General features: G+C 48.9%; 1 protein-coding gene across 2 annotated transcripts; it reads right to left on the reverse strand.

Annotated features, from left to right (window-relative positions):
* Positions 1-1,049: 1,049 nt before the first annotated feature.
* AURKC (aurora kinase C) lies at positions 1,050-5,713 on the reverse strand. 2 transcript variants are annotated; one of them, XM_055239953.2, is made up of 7 exons: positions 5,315-5,713; positions 4,822-4,858; positions 4,374-4,565; positions 3,916-4,054; positions 2,987-3,135; positions 1,547-1,721; positions 1,050-1,352 (listed from the first exon to the last, which is right to left on the reverse strand). In XM_055239953.2, exons 1-7 carry the CDS (start codon positions 5,370-5,372, stop codon positions 1,182-1,184), a joined length of 921 nt encoding a protein of 306 aa, XP_055095928.1. In that variant the 5' UTR covers positions 5,373-5,713; the 3' UTR covers positions 1,050-1,181. The 2 variants fall into 2 exon arrangements, with proteins under 2 accessions (XP_055095928.1, XP_055095927.1); XM_055239952.2 differs by having other exon boundaries at positions 4,822-4,867.
* Positions 5,714-9,604: the final 3,891 nt, after the last annotated feature.

Here is a 9,604-nt window from a genome sequence, read left to right on the forward strand (position 1 = left end):
ATGAGTGAGGAGACTTTGTAGAATATAATGATAGGAGTAACATTAACAAGGCAAACTCCATATAAAGTGCTTAACAACTAAAGTTAGGAGAAATACTGGTGTAACTGACTGCATTGATCAAAAAACATTTGAGCTTACAGCTGAGGAGTCTAGATGCTTACTGTGGTAGTCAGTTTATAATGGGTGCAGGGAGCAGCTGCCACATGAAACTGTCACAGAAGGTTACAGAAGCCTGGAAGGCCACTCCCCAAATTGCAGCATGCAGTAATTTCAAAAGAGGTGATGTTATATTTATTATGAGGAATGACTTATTCTAATGTAATCAAGAGTATGACACAACACAGAGGTGCTAGTGTATTCATTTGACAATTGGGTTACACTGATGTGCAGTGAAACATTTTATTTCTGAGACAGCAGCATATTGATGACCATAAAAAGAGAGTGGACCTTTGGGTTGATGACAGTCCTGTTTTACAAATGGCATACTCCTGAAAACATGGAGAATAGTAAGTTGGATCAAGGAGCCACTGTGATAGGTGGCAGGTTATGTACCCTCAGGGCATTTATCTGCTGAAAGTAGACAAGAGTTTTCTTTCATTTCTTTTGAGACGGTGTCTCACTCTGTCTCCCATGCTGGACTCTGATGGCAAGATCTCAGCTCACTGTAGCCTCTGCCTCCCGGGTTCAAGCAATTCTCATGTCTCAGCCTCACAAATAGCTGGGATTATAGGTGCCTGCCACAACGCCCAGCTAATTTTTGTATTTTTAGAAGAGACAGGGTTTTACCATGTTGGCCAGGCTGGCCTCGAATTCCTGAACTCAAGTGTTCCGCCTGCCTTGGCCTTCCAAAGTGCTGGAATTACAGGTGTGAGCCACCGTGCCTGACCTGAAAGTAGGCAAGAGTTTTCAAGAAGAATGAAGTCACCATCTCCAGAGGTGGAAGGTGGGGGTAGCAGGGAGAACAACCTTGGGCAGCTCTCATGGGAAAGAGTTCCCACAAGAAATAAAGATTCTACCCAGTTACATAATAATTCACACAACTGTGAAGAGCTGGTACGAAATGATTCAGCTTTTATTAATTAGCATCTTACATCTTAAAAGAGAAAAAAATAAAGACAAATGAGGTGGCAGAGCCAGGAGAGCTCCCTGAACACACACAAAGTAACAGAGGCAGACAGGGCTCAGGAAGCCATCTGAGCACAGGGAGGCAGCACCCTTCGGGAGTGGGCCTGAACCCAGGGGTGCTTCAGGATCTGGGCCAGGGGCAGTCGCTCCAAGGGCTGGTATCTGAGAAGCTTGGAAATCAAGTCCCGGGCCCCCAGAGGCATTGATAGCGGAAACCTCACATCTACCTGATGAGGCCAGGAAAGAAGAAAGGGAAGTCTGGTTAATTTCTTTGGTCAATGTCCTCTCTCTTCTTTGAGCCTTGTTAAGGTGCTGTTCTGGACCACAGTAGACAACCCTGTGTGTGTGTGCCCCAGTTCCCACGGCCCAGCAGCCATCACTGACCAGCTCCCCCATGAATGCCCAAAGGTGACTGTCCCACCTTGAGGATTCGTCTGTAAGTCTCACTGTGGGAAGTGCTCTCAAAGGGTGGATATCCCACCAGCAGCTCATAGCAGAGCACTCCAATGCACCACAAATCCACCTTTTCATCATATGTTCTCCCCTCAATCATTTCTGGGGGCAAGTAGTCCAGTGTCCCACACATTGTCTTCCTCCTAGAGGAAGGCAGAAAAGGGAGTAAGTAGAGGCCCAGGATGAGGGAAATTCTCCTTCCCCAGCTTTCATTGAGATGTGGAGACCCTAGGACACCTGGAAAGTCCCTCCCAAGCACAGGAGTTTGGAGAGACAAATTTTTAATATGGATCAAGGTTCGGAGAAGTACTGGGACCTACTATTAATAAATCCATATTTTGGAATTATTCATACAGTGATTTAGCTCATGCTCCAGAATGTTTTCACAAGAATATTCTCAGCATCAGGAAAGATCTAGAACAAACTGATGGTGTATCAATGAGAACCAAATAAATGAATTATGGTAAGAAAATTTCTGTATGAAAATTATTCACACAGAAAAATGCACTCCTTTGGAATTGTGGAGCAATGACTTTATTTACATGCAAACTTACTGGTATAGTTATATATTAACAAAGATCAGAAAATAAAAGGTTTGATTGGACCACATTATTTAAATCTACAAATACATATCAAGAATATGTGTTTGAAAACGGCAGCATTGGCCAGGCGTGGTGGCTCATGCCTATAATCCCAGCAATTTGGGAGGCCGAGGCAGGCAGATTACCTGAGGTCAGGAGTTGGAGACCAGCCTGACCAACATGGTGAAACCCGTCTTTACTAAAAATACAAAATCAGCCGGATGTGGTGGCCCATGCCTGTAATCCCAGCTACTTGGGAGGCTGAGGCAGGAGAATCGCTTGAACCTGGGAGGTGGAGGTTGCAGTGAGCTGAGACCACACCATTGCAATCTAGCCTGGGCAACAAGAGCAAAACTCCATCTCAAAGAAGAAAAGAAAAGAAAAAGGCAGTAGTTCAGCCAGGTGTGGTGGCTGATGCCTGTAATCCCAGCACTTTGGGAGGCCAAGGTGGGCGGATCACCTGGGGTCAGGAGTTCGAGACTAGCCTGGCCAACATAGCAAAACCCCGTCTCTACTAAAAATACAAAAATTAGCCGGGTGTGGTGGCACATGCCTGTTATCCCAGCTACTTGGGAGACTGAGGCAGGAGAACCACTTTAACCTGGGAGACCGAGATTGTGCCCCTGCACTCCAGCCTGGGTGAAAGAGTGAGACTCCATCTCAAAAAAAAAAAAAAAAAAAAAGAAAAAAAGAAAAGAAAAAGGCAGTATTCCAATACAAACCCGAAGTTCGTATCTAGGTTTTACACATGAACACATGAAATACATGAAATTGGGTCATTCCTAACTGGTACTCAGAACTCACCCTACCACCACCACCTGACCTACCTCAGGGAGGGGGTGTGCACAGACCAGCCAAAATCTGCAATCTTCACCTCACCCCTGAACCCCAGCAGCAGGTTCTCTGGCTTAATATCTCTGTGAATCACTTTCTTGTCATGGCAGTAGGTCAGGGCATCTGCCAACTCCTCTATTATCTGTGAGTGCAAAGAAAAGTCACCCTGGAAGTGAAGCCTGCCACAATTTGCATCTGAGGTGGAACACTTATCATGAATTGTATGATTACAGTGGAATCTTTTTGGTCCAGCAACTCCATTTCCTCCTTTTCAAATTGCACCAGTTACTGGTGTGTGGGGTGTGGATTTCCTCTCCTTTTTATGTGGTCTTATAGGACGGATGGTAACATGGACACAGATCCTCCCTGTTGTCCTAGCACAGCAAGTAGCCAGACACAGAACCTACACTGAGCCACTCAGATGATCTCTCACAGGACTTGAGGCCCAAGGAAGTGAAACAGAAACAGGAGGAAAGATGGAAGACCACTCATCCTGACAGAGCAAGCTGACTGGACCATTGCTGCTGGGAAAATCATTGCCGTGGTTCCCTTTCCAGAACCCTCTAGAAATCTCTTTGTACCTATCTCTAAGCCAGTTCTAGCTATTTATTCAGTGAACTCCTTCACAGCCTTTCAATATGTTTCTTTACATAAGGCAGTGGAGTTAGATTCTGTTGCTTACAACCAAAGAATCCAAACCTATACACACTACTTATTAATACTCTGGAGATACAATGAGGTTAATTAGGGTATCCAAGGATGAAGCTGTAGAACATATGTGCCATTATATTAAATTTACACAATAAAATTCAGAAGTAAACTTTTCAAAAGGCAATCCGGACCCTCCTGACAGCCACAAACAGAGCTCCCACCAGCCCACAATAAACTCAGAGACCCCAGAGCTTCCAGTCCCCCACCTCACCGTGGCTGTGCGCTGTTCATCTAATTTCTCGCTTTTTTGCAGCTCCTTGTAGAGCTCACCCCTTGGAGCATATTCCAGAATCAGGTATACCCGGCGTGCATCATGGAAATAGTTATACAGGCGCAGGATATTGGGGTGTCTGAAGGATCAATGTTGGAAGAGTCAGATTTCTCCCTGAGGCCTATCATACGATGCCACTGTCACTGCCTATTCACACAAGTGGCAAATTATGCTGGGACCAGAATAACAACAGCCCTATCTGGGAGCAAGTGAGGGGAGAACAGAGAACAGGAACCAGGATTCGAGTGTCTGACCCAGGGTAGGAGGTAGTGTAAATGGAATGAACTGCAGAGAAAAGTCTTCAAGGTAGAAGTGAAGGGTTTACTTGGGGTTAGTATTTGGAGAAAATGCTGGGCTCAGACGTCAAAGATGAAAGAAGAAGCAGAGATTGTCCTTACTGTAGATGCGCCTGGATCTCAATTTCCCGGCGCAGCTGGTGCTCCAGTCCTTCCTTCTCTATCTGCGACTTAAAGAGAACCTTCAGGGCCACAATGAAATGGCTTTCCTTAAGCCGAGCCAGGTACACATTCCCAAATTTCCCCTTGCCCAGGGGACGCCCGATTTCAAAGTCATCGATTGTGAGGCGCCGCCTGACAGGAGAGGAAGAAAAGACCCTCAGCTTGGGAGGTAGGGTAGGTGGAGGGAAAGTCAGGGACGCCAATGCTCCCCTTCCTCTTTCACTGTATCCTTCCTCTGCCGCTTTCCCTTCTCACACCGGCCCAGCCCTATGTTCCTCATGACAGTAGTTCTCGGTCCCAGGAGCCAGCAGCCCACACACCCAGCCTGTCCTTCATCCCCACGTCCCACCTCCCTTCCTTTTCCAGATACCAAACCCAAGGGACTCACATGGCTGGGCTGCTGGGCTGCTGGGCTGTTTGGCTTGCTGTAGCCGCTGAAAGAGAGGAGGAGGAGGGAGACAGGAAGGGAGAGGGGAAGGAAGGAGAAGGGGAGAGAAAGAGGGGAGAACAGTAGAGAAGGGAAGAGGGAGCGAGAGGTGAGGGGAAGAAGGGGAGGAGAGAAAGAGAGGGAAGGGGAAGGCAAGGGGAGGGAAGGCGGGGAGAGAGGGAGAGAGTAAGGGGAAGAAGAGTAAGGTAAGGGAGGGAGGAGAGGGGGAGGTGAAGAAGAGGCAGAGAGAAAGGAAGGGGAGGGGAGGGAGAGGTGAGAGAAAGAATGGGAGAGAAGGGAGTGGGGGAGAGAGAAGGGAGGGAGCGGGGAGGAAAAGAGAGGGTTGGGGAGGAGGAGAGGGAGGGGAGATGTCAACAGATGTGTCTTCTGCGCACCCAACCCCTGGCCCAGTCCCCAGCCTTCCCCGCGTCCTTTCTCTGGCGCTGGCTCTCACACGCTTCGCCTGCAGGCTGAGCTTTGCCCAGCTGCACCACAGCTCTGGGGGAGCTCATGGGGAGAAGAGGTGAGGGTGCACACGCCTTCCTGAGCCCTCTGGATGGCTGTTCCAGTTCACAGGGTCCTGAAAGGGGTTGGGGGTTACTTTCTGGCCGAGATGCTTCCCATCCTGCTCGTCCTGCGGCCTGAGGTCTCAGAGGCACACAGGCTCCAGGATCCGCGGCGTCGTGAGCAGTCGTGGCTGCGCGGCCTTCTTTTATACCCGGCACCGCCCGCTCAGCGAGGTACTTCCTGGCTGACTCCCATTGGCTGAAATTCCTGACGCCATCGGAAGTGCGCCCAATAGAAAAGACAGAAATGGGAGCCTCCGCCCAGGGTCCCCGTGTCGGGGCGGAACTGGAGTGCTGCAGCCCGGGCTGAAAGCCAGGGCCAGGAGTGAGGCCCGAGAAGGAAGGAGACAGAGGGTGTGGAGAGGCGGTGATGGGAGCAGGCCAGAGGGAATGAACAACGCATACACCCACGGGGTGCGCATGCATCAACTAGGAAAGCCGCGATGCACGTGGGAATGAACAGACGCCCACTCCTGACGTGCTGGAGCCTCGTGCAGCCCGTGACCCTAAACCACTTCCCACCTCATGCAGCCCGCGACCCCAAAACCACCTTGCTTCAAGGTCACGTCCAATTCAAGCCACTCTCCAGGGTCACCGCGATGGGGCTCCCTGAAGCCTGTGGCTGTGCCTGCTCACAGCCAGGACGCCACAAGCCCAGCTCACTTGCCCCTCTCCTCCCACTCGCCAAATATTTGTTGGACCCTGTAATCAGTTTGTGGTTTTGGCCTCACATCATAAAATCAGCCCCAATGTATTTATTTGTTTAGCAAACACGTAAGTTTCAAAAACATTTAAAATTGAATTCTTTTAGACAGGGAACATTATCTTGCAGAAATAAAATTGAAGGCCTGGCGTGGTGGCTCACGCCTGTAATTCCAGCACTTTGGGAGGCCTAGGCGGGCAGATAACTTGAGGTCAGCAGTTCGAGACCACCCTGGCCAACAGGGCGAAACCCCGTCTCTATTACAAAAATTAGCTGGGTGTGGTGGCGCATGCCTGTAATCCCACCTACTAGAGAGGCTGGGGCAAGAGAATCGCTTGAACCCGGGAGGCAGAGATTGCAGTGAGCCAAGATCATGCTACTGCACACTCCAGCCTGGGTGACACAAGGAGACCGAGACTCTTGTCTCAAAAAAAAAAAAAACAAACAACAAACCAAAACAAAAAACCCCAAAACAAAAAAGCTCCAGTCTCAAAATGTTTGGGGAGACCTATTTGAGTAATAAAACTCCAGTCTCTCATTTAGCTGGATTGATGTGAATTAAACCCTTTATTGCAATTATCCTGTCTTGATAAGTCGACTCTATCTGGGGAGCAGGGAAAATAATGAACCCATTAGGTGGTTACAATAGGTGGACCAGGGTAATGGCGCTTAGCTCAGGCCAACCATTCCCTTCTCAGAGGCTTTCCTAAACCTGTCTTTGTTTGTTTGTTTGTTTATTGAGACGGAGTCTGGCTCTGTCACCCAGGCTGGAGTGCAGTGGCTCGAACTCAGCTCATGCAACCTCCGCCTCCTAGGTTCAAACATTTCTCCTGCCTCAGCCTCCTGAGTAGCTGGGATTACAGGCACTTGCCACCACGCCTGGCTAATTTTTGTATTTTTAGTAGAGACAGGGTTTCACCATGTTGGCCAGGCTGGTCTCGAACTCCTGACCTCAGGTGATCCGCCCTCCTCGGCTTCCCAAAATACTGGGATTACAGGTGTGAGCCACTGCACCCAGCCCCAAACCTGTCAATTTAAAACAGCCCCCACTACAACGTCATCCCGTTCTGTTTTTCTTTAGGTAACTCATACCATGTGAAAGTGCTGTTTTATATATGTGTATATTGTTAATATGCATTCCTGTACTTGAGGATTTTATTATTATTATTATTTTTTTTTTTTGAGACGGAGTCTTGCTCTGTCACCCAGGCTGGAGTGCAGTGGTGCGATCTCGGCTCACTGCAACCTCTGCCTCCCAGGTTCAACCAATTCTCCTGCCTCAGACTCCCAAGTAGCTGGGACTACAGGTGCACACCACCACGCCTGGCTAATTTTGGTATTTTTAGTAGAGACAGGGTTTCACCATTTTCGAGGCCAGGCTGGTCTCGAACTCCTGACCACAGATAATCTACCCACTTCAGTCTCCCAAATTGCTAGGATTACAGGCGTGAGCCACTGTCCCTGGCCCTTGGGGACCTTTTATTTCCAACAATCAGTAATTCAAAAAGAACAACCACAACCACAAAAGTAAACAATATAGAAGGTTAGAGGGAGGTAGAGTGGTTGGGAAACGTCTAAAAGACAGTTATATCTGAGCATGGACTTGGAGGAATGGAGCATCTGAGGTAACACGGTCTCACAGAGAGAGCACCTAAGACAAGGGAATGAAAGCGGGAGGATCCTGTCGTGTCTGGGGAAGTGCAACAAGGTTAGTATGGCTGCAGCTGAAGATGAACTGAATCAGAGAGATAGATGGACGTGAATTGTATAGTGTCCTGGAGGCCACAGTAAAGGAGGTCATATTTTTATTTTTATTATTATTTTTTATTTTTTTTTGAGACGGAGTCTTTCTCTGTCCCCCAGGCTGGAGTGCAGTGGCGCGATCTCGGCTTACTGCAAGCTCCGCCTCCCAGGTTCACGCCATTCTCCTGCCTCAGCCTCCCTAGTAGCTGGGACTACAGGCGCCCGCCAACATGCCCAGCTAATTTTTTGTATTTTTAGTAGAGACGGGGTTTCACTGTGTTAGCCAGGATGGTCTCGATCTCCTGACCTCGTGATCCGCCCGCCTCGGCCTCCCAAACTGCTGGGACTACAGGCTTCAGCCACCGCGCCCGGCCTTTTATTTTTATTTTTGAGACAGAGTCTCACTCTGTCACCCAGGCTGGAGTGCAGTGGCACAATCATGGCCCACTACAGCCTCGAACTCCCAGGCTTAAGCAATTCTTCCACCTAAGCCTACCAAGTAGCTGGGACCACAGGTGCATGCCACCACATCCAGCCAATTTTTAAAAATGTATTCTTTGTAAAGATGGGGTCTCACTATATTGCCCAGGCTGGTCTTGAACTCCTGGGCTCAAGCAGTCCTGCCTCAGCCTCCCAAAGTGCTGAGATTACAGGCGCGAGCCACTGCGCCCGGCCCAAGGATGTTGTAATAGGCTCCCTGTGTATTCTAGAATATACCTGGGATTGTATTTAATCAGGCAGGGTGTGACACTCAGATACAGAAGTGATTGTTATGGAGGAAGTTTATAGTAAGAGATCCCTAGAAACAGGAGGCAGAGCACACCACGTGGGTGGAAGCACCAGAGCAGGTTAGAAAGCAGCAGCAGAGGAGAAAGCAAGGCCCAGAGCCTGCGTTGTGTTTTCCACTGGAAAGGCAAGGCAGGGCAGGGGCAGCATAAACAGAATAGGATTTGCTACTGTGAATAATGTTGGCAGGTTTTAGGACACAGGCACTGTCCACAGCTATCTGATATCTGACCCTAGAGTGAATTAGGGCCAACTTCAGGAAGACAACCTCTTGGGGTATCTTGCCTGGTAAGATTTTTATGTCGAAAACCATAGGTAGGTCCTGCTGCACGTTTGACCAGATAATTTATGCTAACAATATGATTCATGGTGGATGCTGGCTTTTGCATGCTGAGGCGCTGGGCCATGCTATATGTTTGTTTTCTGCAAGGGTTGTAGACTGGATATTTGTGGTTATTCATGTGGGTTCTGCATTCCTACCTGAATGACCCTTAATGAAAACTCTAGACATCAAGGCTTGGGTGAGCTTCCCTGGCTGGCAGTACTGTGAGAATTCAGTGTGTCCTTGTGCAACTGCACTGGGAGGGAACACCTGTTAAGTTTGTGCCTGGGCTGGACGCGGTGGCTTGCACCTGTAATCCCAGCACTTTGGGAGGCCAAGGCGGGTGGATCACTTGAAGTCAGGAGTTCCAGACCGACCTGGCCAACATGGTGAAACCCCATCTCTACTAAAAACACAAAAATCAGCCAGTGTGGTGGCACGTGCCTGTAATCCCAGCTACTCAGGAGGCTGAGGCAGAGGATCACCTGAACCCGGGAGGCAGAGGTTGCAGTGAGCCAAGATTGTGCCATTGCACTCCAGCCTGGGCGACACAGCAAGACTCCATCTCAAAAAAAAAAAAAAAAGAAGAAGAGAAAAAAAATTGTGCCTGGTTTCTCACAGATT

The sequence above is a fragment of the Symphalangus syndactylus genome, chromosome 13, assembly GCF_028878055.3.
Source record: "Symphalangus syndactylus isolate Jambi chromosome 13, NHGRI_mSymSyn1-v2.1_pri, whole genome shotgun sequence".
Taxonomy (NCBI): Eukaryota; Metazoa; Chordata; class Mammalia; order Primates; family Hylobatidae; genus Symphalangus; species Symphalangus syndactylus.